At 33.9% G+C, this 19,015-nt stretch overlaps 1 protein-coding gene and 1 non-coding gene across 2 annotated transcripts; both read left to right on the forward strand.

The window, feature by feature from the left end:
• The first annotated feature begins 956 nt into the window (after nucleotides 1-956).
• On the forward strand, nucleotides 957-18,784 carry LOC149780424 (transmembrane protein 141-like). The gene is made up of 4 exons (XM_089937350.1): nucleotides 957-1,113; nucleotides 3,136-3,202; nucleotides 10,443-10,643; nucleotides 17,966-18,784. Exons 1-4 carry the CDS (start codon nucleotides 1,102-1,104, stop codon nucleotides 17,998-18,000), a joined length of 315 nt encoding a protein of 104 aa, XP_089793476.1. The 5' UTR covers nucleotides 957-1,101; the 3' UTR covers nucleotides 18,001-18,784.
• Trnal-caa (transfer RNA leucine (anticodon CAA)) lies at nucleotides 10,041-10,113 on the forward strand. The gene has a single exon. It is a non-coding gene; the product is annotated as a tRNA-Leu (tRNA).
• Nucleotides 18,785-19,015: the final 231 nt, after the last annotated feature.

Below are 19,015 nucleotides of genomic sequence, written 5' to 3' on the forward strand. Positions count from 1 at the left end.
TAATAACTCTATATTATCGCGGTGTTTGTAAACGTGAGTATGGTAGCACGAATTATTATAATAAACATGAAATACAACTTACCTATGAGAATAAATATCCACACTGGTACTGGCATAGTATTTCCACCATAAGCGAAAGTATCCAATGACAAAATCGAATACACAAATGTAATTCAAGTGTAAATCCTTGCAGAATCCATGAATAACAACATTACAAATTAAAAGCAACTACTGTTTAACTTTATATGAATTTTAAACGCAATTCGGGCAACGAAATGTAAATATATAACAACTATTATTATTATTATTGATTTAAAGAAAGTTTAACTGTTATTATATTGTTATTTATGTGCGAGAAGTATGATCATAAGCAGCATTTTGTAGTTTTTGGTCCATATTGGCTACGTGAAATTAAATTGCAACCATAACCTTGTAAGGACATGTTTGTCACCATCAGTAAATGACCTGTAATCATCAAACATCAGACGATACACGGAATATATCTCGTAATCAAATCTAATGCAGGTATAGCACGTTCGACTGGAGTTTTTAATATGATGATCAACGTAATTGCATGCGCTTTACCCAAAAAGTGATGTTCATTCTTTTTCATTGTCCTATTTTTGCGTCATTAATGGCTAAAGCTTTCATCTGTAAACAACCACTAGACGGCGTGTCCAAAATTAACCGGAAAATCCCGTTTGCCGCGATAATATAGAGCCCATGATAATACAGCGTTATACTGGCTATTTAAGAAAAGACCTTGTATATCTTAGGTATTGTTAAATGAACTTTTAATTCCCATAACACCACTAACGGGGTGCAACGTACGGAGCACACAGTACAACGTATGGAACCAGGCATAAAATATGTGCGTTAGTTACATAAAGGTGGAGACCCAGACTACACTTAAGTCTAGGTGTTTGTATTCACATTTACGAAATTGAGTACCCGCCAAACATATGTATTTGGAATACTTCACCAACTTTGATGGGCAAGTTTACGTGAGAAGACTTGTGTTGGTATATAAGTATGAGCGGTTTAGATTAATATATAAACAGTTAGATACATTTTTGATCTTTATCGAGTCAGTGTTGTAACATGGGCTCGAAGGTAACTGACCAAATGAATGACCATTTAGTACAATTTTTTCCTTTATACGTATTCTCTCTCTCTCTCTCTCTCTCTGGATGCTACTTGATTTTTTAAAAGAAAAAACAAAACAAATCCACAGGCATAAACTATTTATTGGGTTGAAGGTATGCAGTGACCTCCCCAGAAATGTTTGATAGCATTGGGGAAGTTCGCGCTAGTATCATAACATATTTTGAAATGAGCATTATCTTTCAGTATATAAATATTTTTAAAAATAATGATATACAAGTTATACATTTACATAGTATTTTTAATTTGCCAAATCTGTAACATGATTTTTTTGTCAGACAAATTTGTTTTTGAATTTAAATGATTGATATCCTTTGTTTCTTCACTTTCCCATTTTCTATTGCCACAGTAAATTTGCTTTCTTTTACTTTGTCTTAATTGACATAAGGTGGGTAATTAGGTATCTGTCAACCAGCTCCTTAACACACACCCATGAGTCTGTTCATCACAGAGATTGATATGTTACATTCTGAAAAAATAGAATATTAAATTTATCAAAGGATATACATAAGATACAAAAACTATTTGTTTCCTTAGTGAATTCCCTGGAACAGTTCAAGAGTCAAGACAGTGATGTGTTATAAGTGTGACAGTATATCTAAAATAATTCATGTATATATTCCAATAAAAACAAAATATCACTGTATTTATCATTATTTAATTTGTTCATTGAATCAATGAGAGAGAGCTAAAATATTGTTTGAGAAAGGCAATTTATTTCCAATGCATGTACTCTTGGATGCACACCTGGATATGCCTTATATTGTGTCATTCCACCAACAGACTTGGGACTCTACTAAAAGTGGACTGTCAAGATGTGAACCAAGCCAATTAAAATAAAACCACTTAATTTATTACGTTATACATTCTGATTCAATTATGTTATACATTCCAATTCTAAACTAGTTGATTATTCTATGAAAATATTAAAAATGTAAATGAAGGAATTGTGAAACAATTTTTGTTTGCATGTTTTTAGAACCGGTGAAATTATAGACAAAACTTGCTAATTTCCTTACTTGGATAGAGAGAAAAAAGAAATGAGAAATAAATTGATAGATTATTTTTGCGCTGTTTATATGCCCAGGTGGTTAACTTAAAAATATAGTTTACCCCATTTCACAGGACTCATATTAAAACCCTGAAGTATATGTTGTACTGGAATGATTGAAAATCAAAAGATAGCTGAACAAATAAATGAGTGAATTATTGGATAATGATGGAAATATATCTATGCCATCAGACTCAGAGTAAAATCACAATATCTTGGCGAAGGGTGAGTTTGATATATCAAAGTAATAAATGAAATTCAAAAATTTATCTTGAATAATAAGTTAACAATGTAGATGCTAATTGTGTTTTGCAAGTTTACTAACAAATTACTGTGGATTGTGCACTTTGGGACTAGCAAGGGGGTTAATACCAGGTTATAATGAGATAAATTAAAGTGCACATTTGAGTTACAAGGGATTTAATAACAAGTTACATTGTTTTTCTGGTGCACATCATGACAGTCATGGGATTTATTGACAACTTAAAGTATACGTGGTAGAAATTGCAACTAGCACGGAATTTAATAACAAAAAGTTACAGTCGGTCATGACTAACAAGGGATTTAATAACAAGTTACAGTCGGTCATGACTAACAAGGGATTTAATAACAAGTTACAGTGTTTATAGTACACATTGTGATCAGGAAGTAGTTTAATGACATTAACAATAGAAAGGGACTTAATAACAAGCTGTAATGTATTTGCACATTGGACTTTCAAAATTTTGATGTATAAATAATAATGAGGTTTGCAGCCTTTGATTTATTATTTAAGTGTACAATCCAAAGTAAGGTGAGTGGTGCAGATTAACCTCATTTCAAATTTTGTTGCATAATGAGGTATACAATGCAAATATCTCTATAAGTATTACTCATTATTTTGATGGCCTTTACACTAATTTTACTGGCTTTTTTCACAGAGCCTGGAAGTTTATAAAGAGTGCCAGAGAAATGCCTTTCAGACTGGGATATATGCTTTTGTAGCTAGTGAGTACAGACGGTATTACAGTAACTGTATATTATGTACACTTAAGCACAGACAGAATTACAGTAACTGTATATAACGTACACCCAAGTGCAAACAGTATTACAGTAAGTGTATAATGTATACCAAAGTATAAACAGTAGTGCAGTTACTATGTATAACATACACCCAGGTGCAGATAGTATTACAGTAACTGAGAATAATGTACACCCAAGTGTAAACAGAATTACAGTAACTGTGAATAATGTACACCCAAGTGCAGACAGTATTACAGTAAGTGTATATAATGTACACTCAAGCACAAGCAGAATTACAGTAACTGAATAATGTACACCCAAGTGCAGACAGTATTACAATAACTGTATATTATGTACACTCAAGCTCAGACAAAATTACAGTAACTGTATATAACGTACACCCAAGTGCAAACAGTATTACAGTAAGTGTATAATGTATACCAAAGTATAAACAGTAGTGCAGTTACTATGTATAACATACACCCAGGCGCAGATAGTATTACAGTAACTGAGAATAATGTACACCCAAGTGTAAACAGAATTACAGTAACTGTGAATAATGTACACCCAAGTGTAAACAGAATTACAGTAACTGAGAATAATGTACACCCAAGTGTAAACAGAATTACAGTAACTGTGAATAATGTACACCCAAGTGTAAACAGAATTACAGTAACTGTGAATAATGTACACCCAAGTGCAGACTGTCTACAGTACCTGTGAATAATGTACACCCAAGTGTAAACAGAATTACAGTAAGTGTATATAATGTACACTCAAGCACAGACAGAATTACAGTAACTGAATAATGTACACCCAAGTGTAAACAGAATTACAGTAAGTGTATAATGTATACCAAAGTGTAAACAGTAGTGCAGTTATTATGTATAACATACACCCAAGTGCAGACAGTATTACAGCAACTGTGAATAATGTACACACAAGTGCAGACAGTATTACAGTAAGTGTATATAATGTACACTCAAGCACAGACAGAATTACAGTAACTGAATAATGTACACCCAAGTGCAGACAGTATTACAGTAACTGTATATTATGTACACTCAAGCACAGACAGAATTACAGTAACTGTATATAATGTACACCCAAGTGCAGACAGTATTACAGCAACTGTGAATAATGTACACCCAAGTGCAGACAGTATTACAGTAACTGAGAATAATGTACACCCAAGTGCAGACAGTATTACAGTAACTGTATATTATGTACACTCAAGCACAGACAGAATTACGGTAACTGAATAATGTACACCCAAGTGCAGACAGTATTACAGTAAGTGTATATAATGTACACTCAAGCACAGACAGAATTACAGTAACTGAATAATGTACACCCAAGTGCAGACAGTATTACAGTAACTGTATATTATGTACACTCAAGCACAGACAGAATTACAGTAACTGTATATAATGTACACCCAAGTGCAGACAGTATTACAGTAAGTGTATAATATATACCAAAGTATAAACAGTAGTGCAGTTACTATGTCTAACATACACCCAAGTGCAGATAGTATTACAGTAACTGAGAATAATGTACACCCAAGTGCAGACAGTATTACAGTAACTGTATATTATGTACACTCAAGCACAGACAGAATTACAGTAACTGAATAATGTACACCCAAGTGTAAACAGAATTACAGTAAGTGTATAATGTATACCAAAGTATAAACAGTAGTGCAGTTATTATGTATAACATACACCCAAGTGCAGACAGTATTACAGCAACTGTGAATAATGTACACACAAGTGCAGACAGTATTACAGTAAGTGTATATAATGTACACTCAAGCACAGACAGAATTACAGTAACTGTATATAATGTACACCCAAGTGCAGACAGTATTACAGTAAGTGTATAATATATACCAAAGTATAAACAGTAGTGCAGTTACTATGTATAACATACACCCAAGCGCAGATAGTATTACAGTAACTGAGAATAATGTACACCCAAGTGTAAACAGAATTACAGTAACTGAGAATAATGTACACCCAAGTGCAGACAGTATTACAGTAACTGTATATTATGTACACTCAAGCACAGACAGAATTACAGTAACTGAATAATGTACACCCAAGTGCAGACAGTATTACAGTAAGTGTATATAATGTACACTCAAGCACAGACAGAATTACAGTAACTGAATAATGTACACCCAAGTGCAGACAGTATTACAGTAAGTGTATATAATGTACACTCAAGCACAGACAGAATTACAGTAACTGTATATAACGTACACCCAAGTGCAAACAGTATTACAGTAAGTGTATAATGTATACCGAAGTGTAAACAGTAGTGCAGTTACTATGTATAACATGCACCCAGGCGCAGATAGTATTACAGTAACTGAGAATAATGTACACCCAAGTGTAAACAGAATTACAGTAACTGTGAATAATGTACACCCAAGTGCAGACAGTATTACAGTAAGTGTATATAATGTACACTCAAGCACAGACAGAATTACAGTAACTGAATAATGTGCACACAAGTGCAGACAGTATTACAGTAAGTGTATATAATGTACACTCAAGCACAGACAGAATTACAGTAACTGTATATAATGTACACCCAAGTGCAGACAGTATTACAGTAAGTGTATAATATATACCAAAGTATAAACAGTAGTGCAGTTACTATGTATAACATACACCCAAGCGCAGATAGTATTACAGTAACTGAGAATAATGTACACCCAAGTGTAAACAGAATTACAGTAACTGAGAATAATGTACACCCAAGTGCAGACAGTATTACAGTAACTGTATATTATGTACACTCAAGCACAGACAGAATTACAGTAACTGAATAATGTACACCCAAGTGCAGACAGTATTACAGTAAGTGTATATAATGTACACTCAAGCACAGACAGAATTACAGTAACTGAATAATGTACACCCAAGTGCAGACAGTATTACAGTAAGTGTATATAATGTACACTCAAGCACAGACAGAATTACAGTAACTGTATATAACGTACACCCAAGTGCAAACAGTATTACAGTAAGTGTATAATGTATACCGAAATGTAAACAGTAGTGCAGTTACTATGTATAACATACACCCAGGCGCAGATAGTATTACAGTAACTGAGAATAATGTACACCCAAGTGCAGACAGTATTACAGTAACTGAGAATAATGTACACCCAAGTGTAAACAGAATTACAGTAACTGTGAATAATGTACACCCAAGTGCAGACAGTATTACAGTAAGTGTATATAATGTACACTTAAGCACAGACAGAATTACAGTAACTATATATAACATAGACCCAAGTGCAGACTGTCTACAGTACCTGTGAATAATGTACACCCAAGTGCAGACTGTCTACAGTACCTGTGAATAATGTACACCCAAGTGCAGACTGTCTACAGTACCTGTGAATAATGTACACCCAAGTGCAGACTGTCTACAGTACCTGTGAATAATGTACACCCAAGTGCAGACAGTATTACAGCAACTGTGTATGATGTACACCCAACTGTGTAAACCTTACACCTAAGTACAAACAACACTCACCTTGCTTATTTGTCTGTTAATGCACTTGTAGATCAAGGTCTGTGTTGTATGTTGTACTTATGATTACATGGTCCACTAGTTTGTAGCTGGCTGTATATTGTAGTTCTTGGTCCACACTGTAGTTCATGGTCTCCACTGTCTGTATTTGGATGTATATTGTAGTTATTGGTCCACACAGTTTGTAGTTGGATGTATATTGTAGTTCTTGGTCCACACTGTAGTTCTTGGTCTAGATTGTCTGTAGTTCTTGGTCCACACTGTCTGTAGTTCTTGGTCACACTGTCTATAGTTCTTGGTCTAGATTGTCTGTAGTTCTTGGTTTAAATTCTCTGTAGTTATTGGTCTAGATTGTCTTTAGTACATGGTCACACTGTCTGTAGTTCTTGGTCCACACTGTCTGTAGTTCTTGGTCCACGCTGTAGTTCATGGTCTACATTGTCTGTAGTTCTTGGTCCACACTGTCTGTTGTTCTTGGTCTACACTGTAGTTCTTGGTCTACTCTGTCTGTACTTCTTGGTCCACACTGTCTGTAGTTGGATTTATATTGTAGTTCTTTGTCCACACTGTTGGTAGTTCTTGGTCCACTCTGACTGTAGTTCTTGGTCCACTCTGTCGGTAGTTCTTGGTTCACTCTGTCGGTAGTTCTTTGTCCACACTGTTGGTAGTTCTTGGTCCACTCTGTCGGCAGTTCTTGGTCCACTCTGACTGTAGTTAGATGTATATTATAGTTTTTGGTCCATTCTGTCGTACTTCGATGCATATTGTAGTTCTTAGTCTACACTGTCTGTGGATGGATGTATGTTTTGTTTTTCAGATATTTCTATAAGTCCTGTAACACAGATATTTCTATAAGTCCTGTAACACAGATATTTCTATAAGTCCTGTAACAAAAGCATTCTGTACATAAATGTTCCGTGAATTGAGAATAGTACAGTTTTGTGACAGAAATTTAAATCGGCTTGAAATGAATTCACCTCTGTTTCTGTGAAACAGTTTGCCCAGTCACAGTCCAATCAAAAAATGTTTGACTTGTATTTTATGTGCTCCTTCTCCATTCTTTTTATAGAACTTTTAACTGCAGTAGAGCCTGTCTTGAAAGACCACCCCTTCTGCCAAAAATAATGGTCTTGCAAGACAGGTGGTCTCTCATGACAGGTCATAACTATATATAACCAATAAATATATACAAACAAAACTTGGTCTCTCAAGGCAGGTGGTCTTTCATAGCATTGGTCTCTCAAAACAGGTTTTACTGTACTATTTTTAATCACATATAATCCACACAAAAAATTGCATTTGTACAACTGCTTACTTTAATGATGATTGCATGTGATATTGTTTTAAATATTTGAAAAACAATCCAAATTTGGAATTTGAGTGTTGGTGTGCATTGGCATGTATTATTTTAGTTGAAAACAGGGTTCCCACATTCCTTAAAGTTAATTTGGTCCAAGTAACCAGCAATTTTAAAAAAGTTCCTGTCCACTAGAACTTTTACTGGACCTCCATGGTAACATTTTAAGCTGACCAACAAGGACCAGTTACTGGAATTATTTGAACAGAAAACAGGTGGTTATTTTGAATGCTTTTTACACAGAAAAATAAGGAAAAAGTACATTGTTACCGATGGTCCATAAAATAACAGCTGAATGAACATTTACAGATCAACAATGCAAAGGTTGAAGATCATTTAATACATGAAGTAAAGTTTATGTTGATGAGTTCATTGTTTGAGTATTACAGAGTTATTCAGATCATGTCCCTTTCCTGTAGTAGAAAGCCTGCACAGCCAGTTTATGGCAGGTCATACAATATTAAAGATTTCCAAATGTCTGTATTATATTTGATTGACTTTATCATTTTTTTCATAAGATTTTCTGAGGTTTGTTATATATTTGATTTTCTTAGGTTTGTTATATATTTGATTTTTTTCATTTTGTTTTCACTTGATTCAGACTGTGTAAGCATTTTTCTTTTTCATTGTTTAGGAGACAAAAGTAAAAAAAAATGCCTCTTTGTCCAGTCCCTCCCAAAACTCATCGCTCTACATTAAATTTAGATAGCAAGATATCGTTAGATAAATTATGTCAAATCTAAAGCTCTCCTGTAAGTGTTCATTTTACAAAAGCAAACATCTGTAAATATGTACAAAATGCTTGTGTTGTGATTGACAAGGGAAACAACTCTCATTTAAATTACCTAGTCCTGCTATTTGTCTGTTAAATAGATTCTTCTTCCTACTCCAGTTTTCTCCAAGTATCATCTGGTGTCACAATTCTAAATTGCAGGTTTTTACCAATTTTATTGGCATACATTCCTCAGTAACATCAAGATCTCCAACATAATGGAGATCAGATAGGCACAGATAAAAGTCCATGTTCTGGAGATTTAGAAATGATACGCCTACTTATTATTATTATTATTATTATTATAGGGTGAGTTATGATTAGTAATGATATTTTCAATATATTTTTCTCTTTCAGGGGAATGAAAGTAGTTATTTGATTTGTGAATTGAAATTTCATTAGAATTTGACTTGGTGTCCATGCCTATCAGATCTGCCACTCTTGAATTCAATCCAAATCATACATTCCTGTCAATGCTGTACTATCTTACTTCTGTCCACCCAACCATCTCTTTGGATAATTATGCCTTCACATTCCTACCAATCAAGTAAATTTCATAAAACTTGCTAATATACTTGCTTAAGAAATAGCAAACTACAAAGAAGTGGATACATTTTGCTGTCCATTGAAGTACTGTTGTTCAGATTGTTAGAGGGGTTTCTATTTTTTCTGATTTATCTTTTGTTGTTCTTTAATTTAAAGTTTTTCATACAAAGGTATAGGTAACATTGTAAATATTCTTTTGCTGTACAAAATTCATTTGGTATTTATGTTTGTACAATTTTCCAAAGTTTGCTTTTAGTTTTACCTGGCTAAATAGTTTCAGTGTCCCAGTAATTTAGGAGTCTGCTGGTTGAAGATTAAGTGATTAAAGGATGAGATTTATTTCAAGAATTAGACATGACTTTTCAGATTCTTGTCACATAATTTATTAGTTTTTATTATTTTTCTGTTGCTACCTCTTTATAAAATGTGTTACCTTTTTTTACCAAGGTTTCTAAATCTTCACATATTGTGTTATATTTTCAGCTAGAGTTGCTGTCTCTTTACAAAATGTTATATTTTTAGCTAGGGCTTTTACCTCTTTATGAATTGTTATCTTTTCAGCTAGGGTTTGTACCTCTTTACAAAATGTGTTATACACCGATCCAGTGGCCTAGTGGTTAGAGCTTCTGCCTCAAATGCAGGAGGTCATGGGTTCGAACCCCAACTGAGTCATACCAAAGACCTATAACATTAGTACTAACAGCTGCCTCGCTTGGCACTCAGCATTAAGGGGTTAGTGTTAGGACTGGTCAGCCTGGTGTCAGGATACTGTGACTGGGTGGGACATTATGCTACATATCTGTGGCAGGATGCCTCAGTACTAGACATTGCTATAAATAGCCAACTGCAGACATCATAGCAATATGACTGAAATGTTTTTAAAGCTATGTTAAAAATCCAAATTACACACACACACACACACACACACTCTCACACAAATGTGTTATCTCCTCAGCTAGGCTCTCTACCTCATTACAAAAGCGTATTAATTTTTTTTCTAGCTGGGGTTTCTACTTATATTTTGCAAGACCTTATCAAGTCTAAGCTGCCATATAAGGGATTTGGTCATCTCCTTGCTGCCCCCTTGCTGATGGGTTCCCTTTTTTCATACCTCATCGCCCGAAAGAAGACAAAGGTTTGTGGAGCCATGTGGATGGCAATGGAGGACAAGAATACTGCCATAGATCATTTGTTGCAGTCTGGTACTATGACCTTTGTTATACTTCTACAGTTTGTATTTGTTGCAGTCTGGTACTATTATACTTCTACATTTTGTATTTGTTGCAGTCTGGTACTATTATACTTCTACATTTTGTGCCAAGATGTTGGGATACAAATCATGCGACTGGTTTGAATTTTGTCATTCACATGTCTGTTTTGCACACAGAAATAGAAAGCAGCACTCTAAATAATCAGTTGACCTTATACATGCAGTCAATTTGGGCACAGTCTGCAATGAAACTTGCCAACAATTACTTGAAAAATATCAAAAATCTGCATCGAAGTGGGTAAAATTTTATGTGTGCTCCCTGTGTATGTATGTTGCTGGCTTCATGTCATGCACTTCTGAATGTCTACAACAGAGACAAGCCAACAAATGTGTAGATCTCTTACTAACAGTTGGATGTGCTGTATCTATATTAGGAACTATTTCCTCATTGTCACCATCATGCATCAGTGGCATTTGGATCACTTCAGGGATTATCCACATGTATATATTGGTACATTAGGAACTATTTCCATCACCATCATGCATCAGTGGCATTTGGATCACTTAAGGTATTATCCACGTGTAAATAGGTATATTAGGAACTATTTCCTCAATGTCACCACCATGCATCTGGGGCATTTGGACCACTTCAGGTATTATCCACATGTGTAAATAGGTACATTAGGAACTATAGGTAAATAGGTACATTAGGAACTATTTCCCCATTGTCACCATCATGCATCAGTGGCATTTGGATCACTTCAGGGATTATCCACATGTATATATTGGTACATTAGGAACTATTTCCATCACCACCATGCATCAGTGCATTTGGATCACTTCAGGTATTATTCACATACACATATAAATACAAGTATATTAGGGAACCACTCCGGTGGCCTAGGGGTTAGAGTGTCCGCCTCAGATGCGGAAGATTATGGGTTTGATCCCCGGCCGAGTCATACCAAAGACTTACAGAAATGGTACTAACAGCTGCTACTCTAGGCACTCATCATTAAGAGGTTAGTGTTAGGACTGGTCAGCCTGGTGTCAGGATAATGTGACTGGGTGGGACATCATGGTACATGGCTGTGGCATGATGCCCCAGTGCTTGACATCACATTAAACTGCCACACTGCAGACATCGTAGCGATATGACTGAATTTTTTATAAAGCTACATTAAAAAATCCAAATCACAAATCACACAAGTATATTAAGAACTGTTTCCAGTCACTCAATCCTTCATAATTGGCATTTGAGCTGTTCAGCAAGCAAATAATGGAAAGGATTTTAGGGTTTGCTCAAACAAACAAAAAACTGTTCTGACAAGACAACCAGGTCAAATGCCTGCTGCATGTTTTCTATATACTACATTATTTTTACAAAACATTGCAATTATTGGCACTTACCTACCTTGAATTTAATGTGTTTTCTAAGATATCCAGCTTTCTGCTCACAATTGTTTTCTTGGCAGTGATTTATACAAATAATTTAGCATATCTTAAACAATGAAGTAGAAGCTATTTATTTCCTTTATCTGAGGAGCTCATGATATTCTTTAAACACTTCAAACAGTTGTTGAAATTGGCCAAGACATAGAACCCCAATCAGAAAGCAGAAAGTTTCTTGCGATATAATCCTATGGAATCTCCTGCTTTTTCTTGTATAATTATCGTCAAATATTGATAATCGGTTTTCTACAACTCTTTGCGATGCAAGGTAGAGATATTTTCTGGCACATAAAATCTCAGAACCAAAGGTGATGCATGAGAGATCATATTCCTTCAGTTGTTTTGGTGAATGTTTTAACTTGGCAGAATTAATGTAAGAGTTATTGAAACATGTCTTACTAAGACAAACAACTATGCTTGAAGACTGATAGTTCAGATTTATACAATGATTATAAAAGTAGAAAATACAGTTGTAAAAAAATCTAATTTGTTATACAGTAATGATAGTTGTAATGATGATCACTGTGAACATAGTTTTAATACTTTTAATGTCTCCTTGAGTGCCTCTAATAGCATTAATATTAATCTCATGAATTTAGGAGTTTCTAGCAAAGGTTTACACATAGGTCATTTAAATATTCAGGGTTTTCGTGGAAAGATTAATCAAATGAAGTTACTGCTAACCTCTCCAAATAATAATATCCATTTATTTGGGCTCTCGGAAACAATGTTAACAGAAAATCAGGGTGAAAATTTCTTGTATATCAATGGCTACAGCAAACCTTATTGAAAGGATAGGAAATCAGGTGGCGGTGGGCTCCTTGTGTATGTTAGAACCAATACTATTTGTAAAAGATGGGAAGACCTAGAAATACAGGAAATAGAATCCATTTGGCTACAGATCACTCCAGAAAAAGCTAAGCCCTATTTAGTAGGTTTTGTGTACAGACCCCCATCATCACATACTGATTGGTGTGAATATTTTGAACTTCAAGTAGAAAAAATTTCAAAAGAAGATAAAGAATTATACATTCTAGGCGATATAAATAGAAACCTTCTCAATGATCAAATAAAAGTGAATTGGATGAATTTTATTGCTTCATTAGGTATGGAGCAACTAGTAAATGAACCCACCAGAGTAACATCTACCTCTAAAACACTTATAGATTATATTTATACCAATGCAAAAGAAAATGTTTTGGAAGTAATGGTTCCAAAGATTGGTATAAGCGACCACTTTGCAATTTTTCTAACATGTAAAGTCAATGGCAAATCAACAAAAAATAATATCCATAAATCCATTACTTATAGATCCTTTCAAAACTTTGATACTGTTAAATTCCTAGAAGATCTAAAACAGATTCCTTGGAATACAGTCCAAATCTTTGAAGATATTGATGATGTTTTAGATACTTGGACAGATCTGTTCATTAGTATAGTGAACAAGCATGCCCCTTTAAAAACACACAGGATAAAGAAAGACCACCAGCCAGGCTGGATCTCCCCAGAAATTTTAGAAGCAATAAAGCAAAGAGACCAACTAAAATCAGTAGGAAATCAAACTGAATATAGAGTTTGGAGGAATAAAGTTAATAAAATGATGCATCAAGCCCAACAAGCACACTATATAAATATTAATTGTGGAGTACCACAAGGCTCTATCCTTGGGCCTCTGTTATTCATACTATTTATCAATGATTTACCTCTTAAGATTGGAACTTCAATTTCTTCCACTGACCTTTATGCAGATGATGCTACACTGTCTGAGATTGGTAAAACCAAAACAGTACTTGAAAATAACTTACAAGATGCTCTCAACAGACTTCAAGTATGGTGCAAGGAAAACAGTATGATCATAAATACAGAAAAAACGAAAGCCCTACTAGTTACAACACAACAAAAACGAGCAAGGCTAGATAGCGACAAACTCCAGGTTGTATTTGACTATGTGAGCCTCAATATGACCTCTTAAGATAGAATTCTTGGTGTATTCGTGGATAACAATCTTACTTGGTCTATTCACATTAAACATATTTCAAAAAAGGCTACTCTTATCTTTGCAGGGCTGAGCAAATTTTTTTTTAACCACTAGTCCAGGACAAATGGTTTCAGAAAATTCACTAGTCCCACCTTTCTCTTCACTAGTCCCACCTTACTCATCACTAGTCCCACCTTATTTTCACTGGTCCCAAAATGGTAATCACTTGCCAAGATTTGATGAGATGTATGTGCTTAATCCATAGAAAAAACAAACAAAATAATATACAACATAATTATTTCTTAAAAGAATTTAATTTTTCAAAAACATTGGTTGTTATACATTTGGCTTCTTCAGGTTCATGTATATATGTTTTAGCTGATGGATTTGAAAATATCTCCATGTATATGTCTGCCACCTGCACCAGCACTAAACCAGCAGTTGATAGCTGTGTCTGGGTTAAAGTCCTCAAGCTCTGGTCCATTTGCAGAAATGTTCATTAGCATTTGTAAACTCTTTTTGTTTAAGGAATTCCTTAAAGAAGTTTTTTGATTAAGTTCATTGAACTAAATCCTCGTTCACACTCAGAAATAGCTACCGCATACTCAGTATCCGTCTTACATTTTATCCCTCCATTTTCAAACAAATTTACCTTCGCCGAATCACCGTTATTACCTTACTTGCGAAAATAATTTAGCAAACTCGTTTTATCCACAGAGTAACTATCAGCTTGCTTGACAACTACTTCTAAAGCGATCATAACAACAGTTTTCTCTTTTAAATACAAACTGAAACAGCTCATTAATTAGCGTAATTGTTTCGCTTCAAACACAATATTGCACATGGAAGCTAATCATCTGTATAATCAATTATAAATTAAAGAATCATTACTGTCATTTAATCAGTTCAGAAAGGAAACCAACACTGATGTCGGTAAAGTACCTTTCATTAATTTAATTACACTGACTCGCTGGATTAAAATCATAGTGAGCTGCTTGTTAAGATCTAGACTGAGTAAACTCATTGCAACAAAACTGCTTACAACACTGCTAATTGATCATACTGGCTTTCTTTTGTTTGTGTTTTGATTTGCCGATAATTTGGTCGCTTAGCCCAATATGCAGTCAAGTGGTAAAAGGATGTAAATGTATACACGAAGAGGGATAGAATCAAGTATTCATTACGCCCAGAGGGCATGATTGGCCAAATAAAGGCAGATATAGTGATTAAAGCACGAAAATAAGGACTAGCCCGACTTTTTTTAAAAAGCACTTGCCCCGGACTAGCGACTTGGAAAATTTTACTTGTCCGACTTCAAAAATGACTAGTCCGGGACATCGGGCTATGGGATTAGCTCAGTCCTGCTTTGGCTACTGAGGAAAATCAAAACATACATTCCTCTTCAGTATAGGGTCATCTTTTATAAAAGTTATATTCAGCCTTATCTGGACTACTGTACATGTAATGTAATTTGGGGTAATACCTCTAATTCAAACTTAACAACACTTTTAAGACTCCAAAAGAGGGCTTGCCATTTAATTCTAGATCAAAGTATAGACAATTTTCAGGATGCAATGAATAATATAAAGGTTTTAACAATACATGAAAGAATATTTTTTAGAAAGGCCAAATTGATATATAAAGTATCCAGAAAAGACATTCCTGTCTATCTAAGCAATATCTTGCACCAAAGAGATGCTGATGGCACTCCAAATTTAAGGTCCATAAGAAGAAAAAATTACATTATACCAAGGCCAAAGAAGGAATTGTTTAAACAAAGTTTTCAGTATACTGGTCCACTGGTATGGAACAACATTCCCAGTGACATAAGGCAGGCTCCTAGCATTTCATCTTTTCACAATCAATGTCTTAAATGGATGAAATCTTTAGAAAATTGAACAGTTCTAATACAAAAAATACCTCCTGCTTTTCTGTAATTTTACATCATTTTCATAGCTGAGTTTTTCAATGCAGGATTATATTTTATGTTTTATATATGTTTATGTTTTCACTGATGCCTGTGAATGTGTTCCAGGCTTGATACTTTTGAATTTTAAAATTACTTAATTATTTAGTGTCAAGCCAGACTCTTCACATCATGTTGTATATACTGTATATATTGTACATAACAGATAGAAGGCCTCAATGTAGATTAGTTCGGTAACTGATTGAGTTACTTTCTCTAAATAAAGTCTTTATTATTATTATTATTATTATTTGTGTGTAGTACTAATATTTCAAACAGATCACATCAAATCTAGAAATGTGTCCAGTACAAAACAAATGGCTGTGAAAGGATGGAATAATGGAAGAAACTTAGGTTCCGTAAATTTGATGTTCAAAGTATTAGTCACAACTCAGTTACATTTAATACTACAGGTATTTCTTATACCAGACTTGGTTTCAACATATTATGGTCTGTAAATTTAAAGTTATTAAACAAGATTCTAGAAGTTCTCAGTCACCTTTTGATGGAAAAGATTTAAATAAAATTGACTTGGGTCTTCTTAATTCTATAGCCTCATACAGAATTTGGTTGCATCCATTAAGTCCTTTAAAAGTCAATATACATAGACATCATTTTTCACATACGGATGTCAGCTGAATATGAATTATCCATGGTTATAATATGGTGGAGCAGTTATACTGGCTGTAAATAGTCTCAGCATATGAAAATAAGTGGTTCCGCCCTACTGTAATGAGTCCATGATGCAAGAATATGTATGCAGCTATTGTATGTTTGCTTTAGTATAGGCTGAATGTAAATGTACTCGTACCTACTGCTTTGATATTGGTATCATCAGCATTGGTTTAGATTGTTGTTATAAGTTATATATTTTTACAAGTTTGTAACCCGCTCCAAATGTTGGAATGGTTTTAATTAACACACCTGGATATTAGAATGAGGAAGCTGTTTTCTTTCATATTCACATACATGCCAACTGTTATGTTTTTTTCTCTCACCAAATTACATTTTCCATGAGACTACACATGGATTACATTGTCTTGCTACATTAAGAAGAAGAAAAAAGAATTGCTTTCATCATTTTATTATCATCTCTTTATTTCCACTTAATAAATTTGAGAATATGTTTAAAAATATTGCATAAGAATACTTTACTTATTTGCTATTTATAACAACTGTATATGACTCAGTTCCTAGAAAACAGAAAGGTTTCATCAAAATGAAATTTGGATAGCAGATGCATTTTATTTACATGTATAAGGTAGTTAGATAGTGAACCAGTCTATATTTTTAAAGAAAATAGTGCCAGATATCAAGTGAAATGCTGTAAGGTGTGAGTTGCGGATGTTATATGATGGAAAATGTTAGAGCAGATGGATTTCAAAACATGTCAGATGAGAAAAAGTGACAAATCAACACCGCTTTACAAATTTTAAAAGAAGAATATGAGAGTACTATAATATATGTCTCTAAGCTTCTGACCATGGTTTTTGCAGAATTCCAGTGCAAGATCATTCAGCGAAAGTTACACATGTATGTTACAGTGAATGCTGAATATAGATAATTTTTCAGTATATTTTGTCTTTGTATTCTGTTCTAATCCATTTGGATTTTGCCGTTTATGACAAGAATTTTGACAGCTGCTGAACCAGATAGTAGTGAAAATGTATTCTTTTCATGCATGCTGTAATTCTGGTATGTAATATATAGATTACACTTGTTATGCCCAAATTATGCTTTTTTGCCACTAATAATATCAATAATTATGCTTACACCTCTTGGGGGTTGGGATGTATGTATTCATGCACCCCAGTCTTCTCTCTGACCCTCATGTGAGGTCAAGGTCATTTGAAATTGAAAATGAATCTTTATCAGGCAGGAGTGCAAGCAAGACAAAATGTTTTTGTTTCTTTTTCAGAAAAATCAAAGAATGATGCTGTTCAGAGAAGATGACTTGCAGATTCTTGTAATTTGAAGTGGGATGTATTTTATTTATCTCCGAATTGAGATTTTATTAAGACATTTGTGTGATTTATTCATTGACTGCTTATTCAGAACTTTATTTTGATCGAACCAAGAGAGATTTCAGCTAAGTCCCTGCTGAATTACAGAATAATTGTTCTTTAATTGGACAGGTGAGAGTTTTGCTAAAGATCTATTTATTTTTCAATTTTTAAAGCTGCTTTATGACCATAAAAAGCAAGTTAGTCAAAGGTAAGTCTTGCTGATACATTGTATGTGAGAAAACCATTTGACCGTAAAAAGGAAGTTACATTCTAAACCCAGTCTTTGTGACTGATAGATTGAACATGAGAAAATTTTGTTGGCAAGGAAAATAAAGTTGCAGTCTAAGCTTAGTCCTGGTGACTGATACTTTGTACATGAGAAAATTTCATTTGGAAAAGGAAGTTACATTCTTACTTCATTGTCTTGTTGTCTTATACATTATACATTAGACAGTTTTGTTATTTTTCTCATTACCTTCTATTTAATAAATTAAGCAAATATATATTTTATATATAATTATAACTGTACATGTAACATTTAATTCCTTGTCTTTTAAGGAATATTTATCAATTGCCGAATATGAACCATACATGGCAACCATTACACTTTTGGTGTAATCATTACATGTTTTTTCCCCAAACCATGTCTTACACATGACTTTAAATGGTTTGTGGCTTTTTAGTACATTAAAAATGAGATATAAAAAAGCAATAAAAAGTTATGTTTGTCATTTTATTGTCATCTTTTTAATACCGCTCATCAAAAATTTGAGAATATTCTAAAATAAGAGAAGACTGCTGCATAATAATAGAGTCAGTTTACATTTATCCATTCTAGACCTAAATGTACTTTCTATATTTTGTTTATGACAACTGCAAATAACACATTCAAAAGCAAAGAGATGGGTTTCTTCTGTTTGAAATTTGGCTGCACAGATTTATTATATTGATATTACACTTAG

This window comes from Sinohyriopsis cumingii, chromosome 16, assembly GCF_028554795.1.
Source record: "Sinohyriopsis cumingii isolate HCF-2022 chromosome 16, ASM2855479v2, whole genome shotgun sequence".
Taxonomy (NCBI): domain Eukaryota; kingdom Metazoa; phylum Mollusca; class Bivalvia; order Unionida; family Unionidae; genus Sinohyriopsis; species Sinohyriopsis cumingii.

Bases quoted from the DNA above. Each gene is read 5' to 3' on its own strand.
- LOC149780424 (XM_089937350.1), top strand. The intron at 3,203-10,442 runs GTGAGTACAGAC...TTTTTTTTCTAG, and splicing joins GATATATGCTTTTGTAGCTA to CTGGGGTTTCTACTTATATT. The intron at 10,644-17,965 runs GTACTATGACCT...TTTCTTTTTCAG, and splicing joins AGATCATTTGTTGCAGTCTG to AAAAATCAAAGAATGATGCT.